General features: G+C 30.1%; 1 protein-coding gene across 2 annotated transcripts in view; it reads right to left on the reverse strand.

Annotated features, from left to right (window-relative positions):
* The window catches only part of rk (G-protein coupled receptor rickets), a 331,265-nt gene that overhangs the window by 24,217 nt on the left and 287,806 nt on the right, over positions 1–19,242 (reverse strand). Inside the window, exons 6-8 of one of the 2 annotated variants that reach the window (XM_076401101.1) lie at positions 17,401–17,544; positions 5,420–5,491; positions 2,529–2,600 (exon numbers count right to left, since the gene is read on the reverse strand). In XM_076401101.1, coding sequence (XP_076257216.1) covers positions 2,529–2,600; positions 5,420–5,491; positions 17,401–17,544 — 288 coding nt within the window. The remainder of the gene's footprint in view (positions 1–2,528; positions 2,601–5,419; positions 5,492–17,400; positions 17,545–19,242) is intronic. The other variant, XM_076401102.1, reaches the window with a different exon arrangement.

Raw genomic sequence — 19,242 nt, forward strand, 5'->3', positions numbered from 1 at the left:
CTGCTGCATATTTTCATTACTTCATTTGTGTATTTTATATATTTCTTACCTAAAATATATATTGAAAACACAAACAAACAAATAAACACATTAGACTGATTAAAAGAATAATTTGTTTACCTAAATTTTTTAAAAAAGTTGCATCATTCTTTACTTATTTATTGCACTCTGCGATCTTACCCCTGCAGATCATCTTTAATTTGTCTTTTATGACTTTTATTTACAGCTTTCTACTTTGTCTTATGTTACACATGGGAACTAACAATTCATCAATAAAAGGGGAATTAAAATTCTAGGAAGCTAATTTATGATTGTTAATGTTGTTTGTAACGTCATTTTAACTCTTTCTGAACAAATTTATTTATTTATTACCTACAATATTTGGTTAGTGCTTTGTCAAGAAAATTATTTACTAAAGAAACCCGAAATAAATCAGATGTTAATACCACTAAAATTTACAGTGTAATGACAGATTATGTCTCCAGAATCATATCAATTAGTATCTCTATTCACCAGACATCAAATTAACAACGAGGATAGACGATTCTTGTTATTCTTGAATTTTGTTAATTTATGTTGGAATGTAATTTTCGCGTGTGTTGGGTGTTTCTTTCACAGCTGTATATATTTTCCGATAAAGCGGACTTATTAATTTCTTCTCTCCACAAAAAATGTGAAATATAATTTTACGTGGTTATAGCATTGATAATCGTTTTTTATGCACACTTTGTGCATAACTCTTTAATAGTTTTGTGGTTTGTTAATAGATTCGTCTTCCGATTCAAAATTGCCTGCAACTATTTTGTGGTGCAACGTTGCGGGCTATTTATATTAAAAATTAAATGTTGGTAGTTGATTCCCGTACAACTGTAATAGAGTTGATTGAGAGTTGAGAGAGATGGCAGTGGGTCGATCAGAACCTAAAATATTTGTTCATATATTTTGTGTTACCGATACATTTTAGGCCCAAAAATTATTCCTCGAAATCGTGCCACCAGGTGCCCCCGTTTTCTCCAAAAAGTTTTCTCTACGCCAATTAATATATAGATTATATATATATATATATATATATATATATATATATATATATATATATATATATATATATATAATTTATATTTATATTATAATATAATTTATATTTATATTATATATATATATATATATATATATATATATATATATATACATATAGTATATGCAATAAAACCATAAAGTTTTGTTCTGGTTCATTTTTATTTAAATTGTGTGGTTGTTCTATAGGGATATTAAAAAAGCCAGGTCTATATTTATATATAGTGATACCTATGTATCAGGTCTCAGAATAAGTATTCTTGGAAATTATTTTTTTATTTGACAGGATTATGTATGCCGTCCGCCATGGCTTCTCACAGTGGTAAAGATCCAGGTAATCCAGGATTCGATAATTCTGCCGCATATACCCGGCTGAACTTAAGCATTAGACTTTTGGACTTTTATTGGCGGTTTATTGTCATAGATCTGTCACTTCAGTAAAACTTACAAAGAAGTGTCCAGGGGAATAAAATCGCACGATCTTGGTGTTATATTGACTAGAAATAACATTGTGCCCTCTAATCTGCGGTACGTATTGCTGTTCTGTTGAAATCACATATAATCCACATACAATTTGGTTAAAAAGAACGTTATTGTAGTTATTGTAAATCGTGTTATCGTAACCGCCCAAAATCAAACTATTAAATCAAACAGTAACTTTTGTGGCTGACCTGGTGAACCTCGTGTGGGCTGAACTGACACCTCTTCGTTAAAGATTATTTCTAAACGACAGAACGGCGCTTTTACTGCTATGATATTCGTTAGTCCGAATCCTGCAGGGCATGGATATTTGTGATTGTCATTGTAAATATCTCTAGGCAACAGTGTAAAATCCTATAAAAAGTAACCATCCTAGTCACGTCAGTAATTTGGCTGGTAAGACCGGATGCCTTCGAAGACCAAACTGCGAACAAACGTTGTGTATGGTCATTAACTTGCAGTTCGTGGATTAGTATATTATAGCAGTGAAGGAATTTAAAACTTAACAGTTCGCAATCAGTCAAAGGCCGAGATCTTGTGGCCGGTGGTTAATTTATAATCTGAAGTTCTCCTGCAAAATTTCAAGAATTCGGTTTATTTGGCTTCTTTAACATAGAGGTGATTTTCGAAGATTCTAACCATAACTAATGGTGGCAGGGCGAATAATCTTTGCAGTTATGAGTACTTATCTTGGTAATAAAGTTTTATTATTTGGATGTACTGTATAACACCCATGGTGATTTGACATCATTGATTGAATTTTGAAATAACTCCGAGAAATATAATTATTTTATTTGATAAAAAAGAAAAACTCTTAGGTAAACATTAATATAGCTGAGCGAACTTAACATACAAATTTAACCTAAAATATAAAATCTTAAAATATACAATTTATTTTTGAAATAAACTGTGTTTTTATTCATCGGATCATATGAAAAATGTACACCTATATGTTGAAAAATGTTGATACTTACAAAATTCTTAGCGAGGTGAGGTTAGAAAAGGCCATGTCATCAATATCGACTATTTTGTTCCTTTTCAATAACCTGAAACAAAAGCACGGTAATTTTTAAATAACTAGGTAAACAACTATTTATTTTTATTTCTAACAGGTACGTAACGTAACATAATTCTTAATATTACAATTATATACTTGTATGATTTTATTGTATATTAATTTTATTTTATAATCTATATTTTTCTCTACTATAAAACAATGAGACTTTGAAATACTTTATCTTTATGAATTATAAAGTATATATTAATTAAAAATGTGCATAGAAATACAGTCAATACAGGAATGATTGCGCTTATTTGCATGGAACTTCAATTCCAAATAATGCCATTATATCATATAATGTGAAGAGTCTTTCTGATAAGATTTATCTGATACAATAAATGAGTTGTTTCAAGTTTTGTACGTCATGTTGCAATCAATATCATCCAATTTAGACAGAAAGAATAATGTCGTGGTATCGATCATCATTAACTGAAACTGCTTGACAAATCCTATCTTTAAAAAGTAAGCTCTAGTGATGACTCCAGCCCAAAATGCGGTAATTGGTGTTAATTTCCTTGCAGGTCGTGAGAGCATTATTTATAGATAGTCGCGTGCACGTGTAGTCACGTGCTTTGTATTGTAAATGAGAAAATTTCTACTATTAATTGAGTTATCAAGGTGAAAATGAGCTTCGTTGCTTAGGATAATTTTGTCCTAAAAGTCATTTTTTAATGTTATATAATGCATTTATTTCTCTTGGCTATGAATGGTCATGAAACTTTGGTGTTTGTGTGAATTAATCTTTGTAACCCATGGAGTGAATATATGATGAATATATAATTTTGCAATTTTTTTTAAACTCTCAGCTTATACAAACTCTAATCAAATTTCTGCTTAGTTTGGTTGTATATGACATTTTTATTTTAGCGAGAACTAAAGTTTGCTAACGATATCGATATTTCTTTTTGATCAGTTTAATTTATTTTGGTTTGGTCGATTGATCCATCGATCGTTTAAATGCTATTACAATTATCAATTAGGATAATTGGTGGAATTTAAAGTTGAAAAAATTATCTAAAAAATAAAATCAACCTTCTTTCAATTAATATTTATTATCTTGCTTGTATTTGCTAATATACTTTTTATATTACCTAAATTAATATAAATTAATAAATATTAACATAAATAATATAATTGCTTGAATTTACTAATATACCTTTTATATTACCTAAATTAATATAAATTAATAAATGTTAACATAAATAATATAACATTTTTAACTGAAGCATTAAAAATATATCTGCATTTTTTTCATGTAATATGTATAATAATATATAATATATTTTTATATATATTTTTCCTTTAGTGGAGCCCTATGTGGATACTCTAAACATATACATATATATATAATATAGTATAATATTGCTTGCAACAGTGTCACTACCCATTCTTTTTATATTTTTATCAAATATAGAAGCTTACACATAATCTTTACTACATACATAATCATTTATATATATATATATATATATATATATATATATATATATATATATATATATTGAAGTTGTCACTATAATTTGCATCTCTATATTAATTTTAGTTACGTTTTCCAATGAATTTTCTACTAGTATTATCTTTTGTTGCCAGCAAATAATAAGAATAACAAATTAACAAGGAAGTAAAAGCGTAACCATATAATTAGCAAATACCAAACATAACCAGATATAGGTTATTCGAAATGCATATGTGCTGAACGAACCAATTATATACCACATCTTGTTCGCTTTTCTATAGTCTTTGGATCCAGAAGTTGCTATTATTTTATATAAAATACTCATAGCTGTTGGGGATAACCATGTTAAAGTTTAATAATCTAGCGGTTTTGCCAACAGAGAATAATTAGAAGATGTAAGGCACTCGAAGTACGTGTGTGCAACAAATTATATTATGTATGTATGTATTATATAATTATATCCGCATACCCATGGAGACCCACAATTTACGTAATTCTTAAATGGACATAAGTAAGCATTAAATTAATCTATCTATTATAATTATTAATATATATATATATATATATATATATATAATATTTTTAGCAAAATGAATGTTATATGTTAACGTAATTTTAAAGTAGTTAACAATACGCACAATAACACAATGCGCTTTTTGGTAAATTAATTTTATAAATAATTAATATAATATAATAATTGGTAAATAAATTAGTCGTTTTTGACCCTGTGGTTAAGATATTTTGTTCCTCCTAGAGAAATGCCATTTCAATTGAGAAATAACCCTGGGTCATGAGGAGTCGTGTCGTAACAATATGAGTCTGTGAGTAAGATACGTGATATGTTCGAAGAAAGAATATGGCCAGTGAAAAAAAAACTGAGTAAACATGGAAAGGCAATATATCGAAAAATGGCCGCCGCGCATTTTATATTTTATCGAAAATATGAAGAAGAAAACGTTAGTTCGGCAATATTCTAACAGCGTTCTATCATTTCCTTTATTGGTTCTTATTTTCTTTTCCATACAAAGAACAAAATATATATAAACCAAAATAGAAAAATAGTAATCATAGCAATTATTCAAGATTGTCTAAATACTATTTCAATATTTTATATACAGTTATTGAATTGAGGTTATTGGTTTTATTCGTATTTAACAATATTTAGTTATTTTATATGTTGATATAGATTTCATATAAATACCGATAATAAAAATGTTTATTGTTGAATAAATATATAATTATTAAATAACTGGTATTTTGTTTATAATATTTTTTGATTAAAATACCCGAACATAACAGATAGGAATATACTGTGCGTACAGTAGTGTAAAAATTAATTTGATACTTACAAAATTAAAATGCTGTTCATTACTGGGAAAGCTCCAACAGCAATCCTTGGTATTAAGTTGTTTCCAAGATTCCTATATAACAATGTAGATATATAGTTATATAGACATAAAATGTTTCTTTATATTCACTATACAAGACACTATAATTCAAGATGCTACAAATTATAACCAATACTACACTAATAGTATCGCATGCGATCAGCGTAAATCTAATCATTCTTAGAGCGCTTTATTAAATTATATTAATATTAGCATTTAACATTTAATTCTTAGGAAGAATGGGTGTATTATAATTTTTTTATGTGTTATATAGGCTTCATGCAATATTTTTTACAAAACAAATATACACAAATAAATAATCTACTTCTATTTCAAACTAGACACTTTAGATCTACTTGGCAGCACACTATTAATTATTATCATAATAATTAATTATTAACGTTGAAATTATTGAAATTAGCTAGTAACTTGTATTATTCAGTCACTTTGAATATTAACTAGGGGATACCAAATAAATAATTCTATGTATATGATTAAATTTCATATACTAGGCAATCAAAGATTCGTTTATTATATATTATATAAAATAACAATATTTTTTAGTATTATTTAGTGTTTACAGACGCTAATAATGGAATGTTTGACTTGTTGAAATCTGCTACCGAAACACTTTTCGAAACTTATAGTGATTCTACTCAGTCATAAATAATATAAAATACAAACATGAATTATACAATCATAATATAAAATACAAATAACATAAACGTGACATGATTTAAAATATGTGAGTGACAAACAAGAACCTGATGAATTGCAAATACGTTGTTCATGACTTGTTTGAAGACAACAATACAAGACTTATTAGAAGAAAATCTAGTTCAAACTCACAAAGAACTTTCAGGCAGCTTAGCACTTGATGAATCAATCTTTTACACATGTTTGCGGTAGGAGATATTAAAAAAAGGAAAATTGGTAACACACGGATTGACTAAAAATGGCATTTCGAACAATGTTAAATGGTGTTTTTTGTGAAATTTTGTGACTGGCGATGAAAAGTGGATCTATTACGATAACTCCAGAAGGGTCATTCAATCAGATTCCGGTCTGTCACAAGGGTGTAAATATAGTGCAGCAGGCTGTGGTGTGTTATAAACTGCTAAAATCATTACTGAAGGTATCTATTTACGTCAATTGAACAAATTGATGGGCTCAAAATCATCCTCTTGCTTGACAGTGCTCGATCACAAGTTCTCACCGCTAATATAATTTTTTGTATTACTACATTCGGTTAATGTAATTAGTTATTTTGAATGTTGAAAAGTTGTAGTCAAATCTTTGTCGACGCTAACCATAAATAAATCGTCAAGGGAATGATAAAAGCATTTCAAGATTTAGATTGCCTGATGAATCTAAAAGTACAAATTCTCTATTTTGTGGAACATTTGGCAGATATGAGTGAAGAGTATGGTGAATGATTTCACTAGGACACTAAAGAGATGTAGAAAAGGTACTAAGGAAAATGCGTTTTAATATATAAATACTACTATCGGAAGCTTCAACAAGACCTTCCAGAATCTTCCCACAAACGAAAATTTATAAAGAGGAGTCAGGCCGGGAAAACAAGTTTTAGTGAGAGCTAAGGACAGTATATTCGATAAAAAATATGTATCTTTAATTGTCTGTAAATAAAATAATATTCTTCAAGTCTATCTTTTTTATTTTGATGTAATAACCCAATAATAATAATAATTTAACATAACATTTAACAAAATCTAAACAGCCGGCTTGGTTGGCACAGTGGTAAAGGCGACAGGACAGTCCACCTACTGTTTTGCTAGTCGCGGGTTCTAATCTTGCTGGGGCATGGTCGTAAACTTCTGATTGTGATTGTGATTGAACTTGTGATTGTTTAATATTTGTGATTGTCTTAGGTAAGAGTGCAAAATCCGACAAGGAAAATGATCCCAGTCACGCCAGTAACCAGGCTGGGTAAGACCGGATGTCTTCTGGGATCCTTTATAAGTCAGTAGGTCGCCAGTCGGTAGGCTTAATGGCGAGTACCGTGTTTCGGAGCCCACGTTAAACAGTCCAGATAAACCCTCGTTGATAAAAAGGAGACTACGAAATATAAAAAAAACCTACACCCTTTGTTGACTTTGTTTTTACAGAGCTGTTAGTAATGTTTTAAAGTAATAAAATTTTCAGAATACAAGCCTCTAATATAAACTTTTATACTACATTTTGTTAATGTAGTTAGTTATTTCCAATGTTTAAAAGTTTTAGTCGAATCTTTGGAACAAAATTGTAAAAAAGAAAGGAAATTCAACGGGTACAGTTAACTTGTTCGAAACTTTTTGTGGTAATTCTGATACGAAGCGATGACAATGCCTTTTCGTTTGGTCTTTTTCCTTTTACGTAAATACCAAAAAAACATCTGAAAAAGATTGTACATCGAAATGTAAGGGCATCCCTCCGATGATCCGTCGTATTAAAAGCGATAAATTAAGTGTGTGCCGCGTTATCTTCTGCAGAAGGGAGTTTACAAACGGGAAAAGGTTTTGCTCGGGGCCTTATTCATTCAAAATGCGAAAACGCGTAAAGTAATCGGTGGTTCCGTATAAAAATGATGTCACGGAGAGGTCGATAATAACTGCTGCTACGAAGATATACGACCGTTTTATTCAGCCGACATGATATACGACCGACAGAAGGAGGAAACCAGAAATTTCCACTAATATTTGTAGATTTGCCGAAATGTGTGCATCCACTTCGGTGGCTGTCTTTTTTGCCGTAGCTTGAATCTCGTTTCTGTGAGAGAGAGAGAACAAACAGAGCCGGCAACCTACGCAAATTATATTTTTTAGGTTATTTAAACAAGATGTTTTTTTTTAAATAATTTATTACCATTATATCTGTTGAAATTTTATATGTTTCATTAATTTTTTTGGTCTCTTTTCTTAATATTTATTATACTTCATTTCATTAAAATTAGTAAAACTCTTATTGATAACTATTAAAATACGTTTTGTGTATTTGCTCGTTGTTTCTATTAGTTTATCTCCTATTTGGATTAATTTTGTGTCTTTGAGCCATGGTGTTAATTGATAATTTGCGTTATATTTGGCAAGTTGTAAAATATACTGACTAAGGAATGACATACAGAATTTATGATAGTCATCTTTGCGCGAAATTTTGATTAATATAAATTACAACGTATCTAAATATATTATAGTATCAAAATGGTTTAACTCCATTTTTAATGATTCAAAGGTTAGGAATGATGCTTTTATAATATCATTTTCGTATTTTTTATTGACTTGACGAGATTGAGGGCGATGTAAACTGGGATTTACTAGCCTTTGTTAATTTCTGGCTAGGATATCCTGGGAAAAGTATGAAGACCTTTCTTAATTACTAATCGGCTTATCCTTGCATATTGTGTTACTAAATTGAATTAACTTGTTATTGATGCCGGACCTTGCTTTTATAAACATTTCGGTGGCTGTTTTCGAACTCAAATACTAATGGCGCTCTTGTTTCTCGATGTGTTTGTTTGAATATACGATAAATTATTGAGAATCATCCTAAATATCTTATTTTGATCTCAGACGATTTGAAGAAACGAGGTCATACCTGCGCACCATATAGAAAATGTTAATGTATTATAGTCTGATATATTAATTGAGAATTTACAGGACATGCATAGGAGAGGGAAGAGTGCTCTCGATACGCAATGTGTTGCTGGATTTAATCTGATGATTTTAGACAGCGGTCGAAATGAGCTACAATATATATAACTGCTTGTAGTTATGAAATGGAAACTTTTGCAACCAGTAAATTGGTTTCACTAAGGGAACGTATACGGTGGAAAATTATCACTTTAAAATAATTTTGTGTCATGTTTCATTAATATTTTTCAGTTTGTATTTAGAAATTATTAAGAAATATTAGCGTCAATTTTTGGTGTAAAAATAATTTCTTTTGTAGGTTATTAACAAACTGATAAAATAATAATATTTTTTGTGCTAACTGGATACAGGAATTGGAGAAACCCTGGTTTGTAAAAGACAAAATCCTTAGCTGTTAAGATAATGTATAGCTCAACAAACTCTTATAATTATAATAACTAATTAAATTAACGGTTGTGAATATATCTGTGACTTTTAACTCTTTTACGCCTCAGAGGCTCAAAACCACCATAGTGGTGGGATGACTACACTAGAAGACGGTTCGAATAAGTATATTAAACTTGACGAAACATATATCAAACTATATACATTTTTGTAAGTGTAAATTGTTTTTAATTTCGACGAATTTGTTGATGGAATTATTAAAAACTACTAAATATTGAAAATTATTTTTCGATGTATCTTGTTTATATAGATGTTGTTTTTTTTTACTTTGACATATTCGGTAGCAATTATTACACAGATCTGCAACAAAAGGTTGTTTTTTTTCAAAGAATTTTCAACTAATTTCTATGCATTTTGTTATGCTAAAAATGAAAATAATATGTAAAAAATTCCAGGGTGTCAGGATTTTTTAAATACAAGGTCCAGTATGATACAGTTTATAGATTTATCAAAAGGAAGCCTTAACGGCGAATTTTAAGCTTCCATTCATGTAGGTCATTTCGTACCTCAAAGAAACCTACAAGAACGCGGAATTGGTTCTTCCCAAATTAAAATATTAGGAACATGATTGGCATGGCGATAAAAAGCTAGGTTTACCAAATTCCTTTGGTTTTTGGACTTTTATGTTTACTAGAGACCGAGAAAGTCACCAAATCAAAAATAGTTGGCCACTGAGAAAGTTTAAAGTTGGTGAAGAGAACACCCTCCAAGAAAAATACACGCTCACATAAAGTTTTTTACTCCCTCTATGCATAAAGTTTGAATTGCAATCAGTTCCCAAATTCGAAGATTGCTCAAATACATAGTTTCAACATTTTTAAACCCTCAGAAACTAAAGCGAAATTGTTTTCGTCAGACCCGACAGACAGGCTTATGGCTGATCCACGATTCGTCACTACCATGATGGATCATCAAAAAGAAGCGCGGATTGCTTTTAAGGAGGTCATAGAGAACTTTTTAGGCAAGCATAAAGATCGTAACTATAAACAAATTGTCAAAAGAATGCTAAAAACAATAAGATAAATGTAATAAATCTAAATATACATTTTAACAACTATTTTCTGTAAAATATTGGATATATCCTTGAAGAACAATGTAAACGATTTCATCAGGACATAAAAGATACGGAGAAAAGGTACCAAACTAAATGAACGAGAGCAATGATATGAGACTACTGTTGGACGCTTCGGAGAAACCGTCCAAATCCTTTCCAAAGCGAAAATGTACAAACAGGAGCCTCGTAGGGAAAAGCAAGTTTTTAGTGTGTGCTATTGAATCGTGTTCGATAAAAAATATGAATTTTTAATGGTTTGTAAATAAAATAGTATTTTTCATGTCTATCTTTTATTTTAATGTAATAACTTGTTTAATCTACCATATTTATTCAAATTTTCAAGAAAAGTATCGTATTCTGATAAAAAGGAAATCATTTTCGGATTCACCAAATCCAAGAACATAAGGAGTACGTCACAAAAATTTACAAACAAAATAGCTCTTCGTATTTTTTGTACAGACCTGTGCTATTAATCAATTCCTATTTAACATGATAACTGTCATTCTACCTTTCAAAAACATATGGTATATTAAAATCTGTTGACTCCATTTTCTAATAATAAACTGTTAATTTATTTATTGGCTGTAGATAAACTCTTAAAAGGCTCGGAAACAAGGAATAAAGCTGACTAAAAAACTAAAGATATCTAGAGCCCGTTTTTGGTGTGTTCCTGTTTAAACGCGAAATAAAAGGAAGGTATTTGAGTTATATAGCTTGGTTAGTATAGCATAAGATATTCTGAGAAATCGGTCTGTTATCTAGTGACATGATACAACAAATGTTGTTTTATAAAAGTAACATTAAGATATTATTCAGCCGGCATTGTCGTTTCTGCGTTTGATTTAATAAGTTGTCAGGTATCGTCATTAAAATAAGACATGTTTAAAGTAAATTTACCTGTGTTATTAATCAATTCCCATTTAACATGACAATTGTCATTTTGCCGTTCAAAAACATATGCTATTTTAAAATCAAATGTCAGTATTAATTGTGCAGTTCTGTATTTCTAAAACTATTAGTTGTTTCTAAACAGCAAATTTATGGAAATGGAAATCGATAGGAAATCGAAACCGGTCAAATTGCATTTTATCGTATCTCTAAACAGCGGGTTGGTTTTTAATTAAGACAATAAATTGTACGCGCCCGTTTTTATAATAAATTTTCCCAATCTAATTCAGAAATAAATTTCATTGGACCAACTGCTGAGAATTGGTTGATGAAAGAAAAGGTGAGACCGAAATGCAAATCATTTTACTTTATAGTATTCGTTTCACGTTTTAATGGTTTAATTAAGGAGGCCTATGCAAAGTAATAGCCATGACATAAAATCAGAAATATGTTACTTGTGTTTTACAGAAACTTCGTATAATTTCAAACGTAACAATTTCTAATAGTTTTTATTAATATGAAATAATTAGTAGTGGTTTACAAAAATGGTGTAGATAATTCTGCGTTTTGTTGTTTCCTTCAATAACTTCAATGGAAGGACGCATTTTTGTAAATAAATAGTAATAATGCATATAATGTGTACATCTAACAAGTATATTCATAAATAAGATTTATTCATTATATTTTAAAATAATAGACTAAATAATCCTAGGGCTATGGAGATTAAGTCGGCTAAATAAATAATTTTTTTACGACAAGAAGACGCAACTACTTAATACCTAACAATTTGGTTATTTTTGTTTATGAGTTATTTTGCTTTTTTGTTTATACCAATATTCTTTTTAGAATTGTATTTTACAATTTAATACCTACAGTACTAAAACTTGCTCTATTTATTTAAAGTTAATTTGTGATATTTATAAAATATAATTTAACACATTCAAGTTTGTTATACAATTTTGTGATTCATGTCACAAGAGATATATAGTTAACTATAGATTGTGACGACTGTATTGGCAATTCAAATAGGTCGGGAGATAACTGCATCTAAAGTGTTGATTTTTTTGTTTAATGTATGATATTATGACAATATATATCAAAAATATAGGTTTATTAGGTTTATTGTAGATTTTAAACATTATGGTTATTGGACGCTATATTTGTTATTCTATATGAACAAAGGAACAAGTTAAATCCAAGACAACTGTAAATTAAACAGAAAACCCACTAAGTTGTTTTCTTCAATTATTTTTGGATTTACGACAAGAAAATCCTTGCATAAAATAGACAATAAAGCCAAATTTTACAGATTAATGTGCATAACCGTAAAAATGCTATTTCAATTTTACGGTTGTAACAATGGTCCTGTATACTGGCTGACATAAAATGGGGTTTATTCATACTCATATATTTTGCTTTTACGTTTCGGGAAACGTCTACAAAAACATGTTTCTTGCTAATTGGACCGATTCGATAAAGAGAAAAGGCGCATTTCTCCTTTGTGAGGTTGCATTTAATTGATGCCAGTTATTTCTTTTAAATATACACGAATATATTTATAGGTTGGTATTATGGAATACCAGTAAGCACATTTTTTGGTTTCAGCTTAATTTTATTTCGCGTTCTTTTTTCGGGATTACTGTTTAGTCAGTAATTCCTGAAGCACGGTCTTTTCCTTTCAACTCATTTTGGAAATAATTTTTTAAAGTGACGTTAAGTGCTGCTAAAAAATTTGATGTGATCGCTTGAGAACAATGCATTACAGTGACAAAAAATTAATTCGGCGTTTTAAATAAATATCAGTGATTCGAAGACATCAATTTATTTAAATAGAACACGTAAAAAAGCCAACAGTCCAGAAATTAAAATAGCATATTTTAATTAAATAAAGGTTAAATCCATTTTTAAATTTGTGTTATATATGGTTTAATCTGGCTGAAAGCATATATGAAATATGCACTGTTAGTATTGTAAGGACGACGTTTGGGCAAAATTTCATCTGCCAAATTCAGGTCTTGTTTTCTTGTGCTTTATTGCCCGTTACAGGAGCTGTACAGTTCCAGTTCAATAAAAATGATCAACAAAACTAATAAAAAATAGTTATTTATATAAATTCTTTCTTTTTACATTTAATCTTTATTTAATTAAAATGTGCTATTTTAATTTCTAGACTGTCGGCTTTGATATTCAATTAAATAGAAATGCTGGCATATTCACTAGATCATGATGATTTCTAAACCAGAAAAAAATGTTCTTCTTATCGTCCTATAAGCCAGTTCTGTAATATCCAAGGTTTTCGAGAAACTATATATCAAAAGGCTCAAAGTAATTATAGAATAAAAAATATTATTCCAGACTATCAATTTGGTTTCCATAACACACGCGGAACACTAAAGCAATTCACAGATTGGTCAATCAAATAAAAAGAAAATTAAGCAAAAAAAAATTGCTCGGCTGCATTCCTCGATATATTTGAAACTTTTGAATAAGATATGGCACACTGGACTTCAAGTTAATCTTTTGCCCCATCCGCACTTTCAACTACTAAAGTCATATTTAACAGACAGGCATTTCACTGTGTAATCGGGTGACGAATACACTAAACTCTACGCGATATATTCAGATGGTTTGCAGGGTAGTGTTCTTGGCCTATTGTTATATTTCCTGGTTAGAGCTGACGTACCTACCTCAAACACCGCTTCTGTAGCAACATATGCTGACGGTACGGCGATTTTCTCATGAGGATCCAATATCAGTTCCAAAGAACCACTAACTTGGTGGTGGTTGAAAACATGGCGCTTTATGCGTAAATGAGACAAAACTTATTCACCTGACGTTCACATAGCGCAGAAGGACTGTTCCTCCAGTAAATCTTAATAATCATGAATTCCTGCGAGCAGGTAATATTAAATATCTGTGTATATATTATGCATCTGGATCGACACTTAAATAGGAAGAAATATGTACTAATAAAGTGTAAACACTTTTAAATCCAAGTTATTTTTGGATAATAAGATATTGCTGTAGTCAATTCTTAGACCCATATGGACATATGGTATCGAGGTGTAGGGTACAATATAAATATTCCAAAATAAAATGTTAGATGCCATATTCAATGCCCTATATTATGCCAGTAAGAAACCAATTCAGCGCGATATCTCTTTGGAAACCATAACGAGTGTGATTTGAAGTGCTAGTATAAAGTACTTTAAAAGAGTGTCATTTAACCTGAATGCATTTGTTAAATAATTTAATACGCTATGTCAGTGAAGTGCATAGGTTAAAACGTTTACTACCATCGGACCTGATTAATAGACATATAAAATGGTTTTTAGAATAACACAGAATAGTAGCTAAACTAATTGTTATATTAGTTTGTAGGTTGGTATAGAAGATGATTTCGTGAAACGATCTTCTACTTGTATAACATAAATCTTATTTCCCATTGGGCAGATTATGGAATGCTAAGGGAACAAAAAAATAGTTGTTAGAATGTATCCCAGTTACTATTGTTAATACGAGTCTTTTGAGATATTTGTACTCTTTGATTTTATATAATTTTTCATAGGTTTTTATATTTTCCGTAAATTTTATTATGAATTTATTCCGAAGAATGTATTAGAAATGACAAAGCTTATTCTTCATCGCTTTGGACGTGTCTATTTATATATCTAATATTTTGCTGTGTAATGAATATATTGTGATTATGATGAAGTTGGGAGGTTGAAGATGGTTGGGATGTTTAGAAATGATGAATTAAATACAGTTAATAAAAACATCCTGATTAACCTCTGTCAGCAGTAGCAACTGTCCGTATTGTTATTTTGTGAACGGTGGAGATCAAAACGGCGATAATGGTTATTTTTCACTGAGAGGTTTCAATTGACTACCAAGATGGAGAGATTTGATTCTGTTAAATTTTATGTTGTGGAGTTTTCGGAAGTTAGGGGTCTATGTCAATAAGCCGCAACAGACCGATGCTCTGAAACTCAATACAAATCAGGTTATCGCTCAAAGTTAGCAGGATATATGTGATTGAAAGTTGGCCTAATTAAATCGGTACCACAGTCAGAAGCTACAATAGATATTTGAATGATGTTATATTCTCATTACTATCATAGTTGGCGTTCGAAGAAAGAGTTTTCTTCTCAACAAATACGTTGCTGTAAGTACTACTAGAATATTCTTCATCAAAACCGTTCCAGCCCTGGGTTACAAACTATTACAATATGCGCCGATAGATTTGTTCCTCAGCTGCGTACTGATTATTGCATCTTAATCGAATGGTCTAAATTACTATACGATCTTGGTGTGAAACAAGTAGAATTTGCCTTATTAGAATGTTATTGGATGGCCTTTTAAAATGAAAAAAAGGGTTTTGTTAGTACCTCACACACAGCTTGTTGTATTTAGTTTTGATATCGAAACCTATCGAAAAATATTATTAATAATTGGATTATTCAGAAGATGCAACTGCAAGTCTTGTTGAATTCTTGGATTCTTGATGCACTCAGTATTCTATAAAAATATCATAACATTAACTTGTACACTATTACTGTGCTTTGCAATTTCACTAATATTATACTACAATAGCTCAAAAATCTTAGTCCTTTTGAGTTATCTTGTCCGATCCTCGTCATCGAGAAGCCGGCCTCAACATTGATATGGTGAATAAATCTTTATTCAAGATTCTAGGCAAGTCTTTGGTTAATATTTTTCAAATCTCTAAAGTATTGTCCATAGGGCTCAACGTTTTCCTTATACAACAGTACCTTATTTCTAGTACCAGATTCTCCATTACTCAGTCCAATGGTTCATTTTCGCTTGATATTTACCTATAGCGTATGTATAGCATGTACACAGCTGTAGCTATTGTACTATGTTGCAATCCAGAATTATCTCCGTTGTACATCAGCAAAAGGACCAGTCTCAATTCATTACATATTCGTGAAAATGTCACAAATATATAATAACTGTTAAACAACCTAACCTAACTGTTAAATTCGATGGTTTTAACATTTCTCTACATAAAATAACAGTATTTTATTTAGTATTATTGAGTTGTTCAGTGGAATAATTCAGAAGAATAAATATCATAAAATAAAATACAGACGCTAATAATAGTGAAGAGATCCGATGGCGATGCTCATGTAATAGTTTTAAAAATCATGGTGATGCTGCTCCGTCATATAATAAATGTCGCTTTTAATTATTTAAAAGCAGTTATACCTATGCCAATTATAAAAAACGGTTTGGATGACCAAAACAGTTCGCAGATAATGAATTACTAAACCTATTAGATGAAAACCCAGTGCACCCTTAATGAATATTTAGACTGCGTATCAGCTAAATCGTCCATTACATATATACATCCTCATGTTTGACCATGAAGGCTCTATCTGGATTTTAATAATTTTGTTACACCTTATCAAAAGTGTGCGTATCGAAGTGTAAATGTGTTGACTATAAAGTCAAACATTACTAGGAATGTTGAAGCACGCCTAAAAATAGATTTATTAGTTATTTCGAAAGGTGATTTATTCATTTTATATTGAAGATATTTTCAACATGATATAGAATGCGAGAAATAACTTAATGTTGTGTCCATAACTTATGTGTTTGTATTATTTAAAATTATATAGTATTTTAATTGTTTTGGCAGATAATAGTCGATATCTAACAAAAAAAATTTCTAGCAATAAATACCCTCACCACAATCAAATTACATGCTCAAACAAATACTTATAAATATACATGCTATAAATTACAGTATACAAACATACATGCAATGTCGTGAGTTATATATATATCAGATCACATACAAATAACACAGGATACACATGCTAGAATATTGTGCTAGGCTAACATGCGAGCTATTCCCGATAGTATTTCGGGAAAATACTCACAAAATCTCTAAACGTGGCAACGCCGCTAGTGCTCTTGTTGGCACTCTGCGCAGTTGATTGCCATCGAGGCGCAGGCTGCGCAGATGCGGCGTCGCGCGAAAGGTATCGTCGTCGATATCCGGGATGACGTTGCTACCAACTTGTCTATAGTGGGAAAAATGAAATATACAGATGATTAAAGTGCATAAGTTGTTTAATATATATTTTGAAAATTAGTTTACATGTATATATTTATGTTATAAATATATTAATAAATTATATGAAACATTAAATGAATTATACATTCTCATCATGTATGTGCTAATCATTATCAGTAATTTATACTTCAATAATTATTGCCAACTAGTAAGTGTCTAAATAAAGATCATGATAAGATATAATTTTAATCGTATGATTGTAAATCGGAAATTTACTCCACCTCGACGTTAACGTTTTATTAGGTCATCAGATTAACTTTCATTTTTAACGGTTTGTTAAATTAAAAGCATCCACATTCAGATGACATTTTGAATTTCCTGTATAAATTTTTACGGCTATAATTCAGAAACATTTGAGAGTTACGGTTTCGGCGCTATAATTACGCGTGGAGAAATTGCAACGGTTTTGCCCGCCTTACTGTTCTCGCACCAGCTTCGTTTACACCAATAACTGATATTCCTGTTTCTGTAATAGGTTTTCTAATAATAATTTGATAACATTTCCGTTTATTACATGTCCGACACGGTATTGATGTTAAGTCATTTTTTTTTCTAATTCGTGGCTATTTTCATAGAGTAGTTTTTTAAATTCAATCTCAAATAGTTATTTTTCATTTTGAAAGTTATATATTTGGTGTCTACATATATTTCAGTCACTAATATCTATTGGGAAAAATTTGGTATAAACAACTGTCAAAAGACCCAATCTAACTGTTAAATTCGATAGTTTTATTAACATTTGGAACTATCGATTGAAAACAGTCGAAACAGTGAATAGTCGCAAAGCAGTCGAAGTAGTCGATATTCAAAAAACTGGAGACAGAAAATAGTAACTACCATTTTAGTCAAATACACATTTCGATTGATTTTCCATTCCTGATAACAGACGGATATGTGCGAATTCCTTCTCGTATTCATTTTGAAAGTGTAAAGGACGGAAATAGTTGTTTGATTTTCCGTCCCGTATGGATACAAAAAAAGATAACAATAACATGACATATATAATAAAAGTAAAAGTAATTTTTATTTCATTCCAACGTGTAATTACGAATGTATTTTTTCAACGGTGCCATAAGTGAGAAGGAGATGTGTTCCTTCGTAAACTTTCTTTGTGAAAGAAAAGGAGACCGATAATTGCTGGATTCTATTATGTTCAAAAGTTAAACCTGCTGAGTTTGAATGACGTAAAATTATTTTTATATTTTATAAATTTAATAATAAACTTTTTAAATAAAATAATGATATTATTCATAGTTAATCAGAAATATTTTAATATTATTATTCGTTACATTATGAAACTTCAATGAGAGAAGTTTTAATATTCAAAAGCCTTGAACAAATAATGAGAGAGAGAGAATCGAAAAAGTCAATCAAATAATATCTAACAATTACCAACTTAACACAAGTAAAATAGTTTAACAACCTTTGTTTTAACTTTTGTTTAGTTTAACAACCAAAAAAAACAACCAACGTTGTTTTTTTTACCCTACTACATTAATAAATCATATTGAAAAATAGAGTTACTAAATACTCCTATATTAATATACATTGTTATTTACAAAAATATTACAAACAGAATACAAAACCAGTCGCAGAAAATATCAGAAAATAGTGGCTAAAAGTAGTCGACTGAAACAGTTGATAG

Source organism: Rhynchophorus ferrugineus, unplaced genomic scaffold (assembly GCF_030347505.1).
Source record: "Rhynchophorus ferrugineus isolate W39M unplaced genomic scaffold, kcgeb_rfMv2 rfM3, whole genome shotgun sequence".
Lineage (NCBI taxonomy): Eukaryota > Metazoa > Arthropoda > Insecta > Coleoptera > Curculionidae > Rhynchophorus > Rhynchophorus ferrugineus.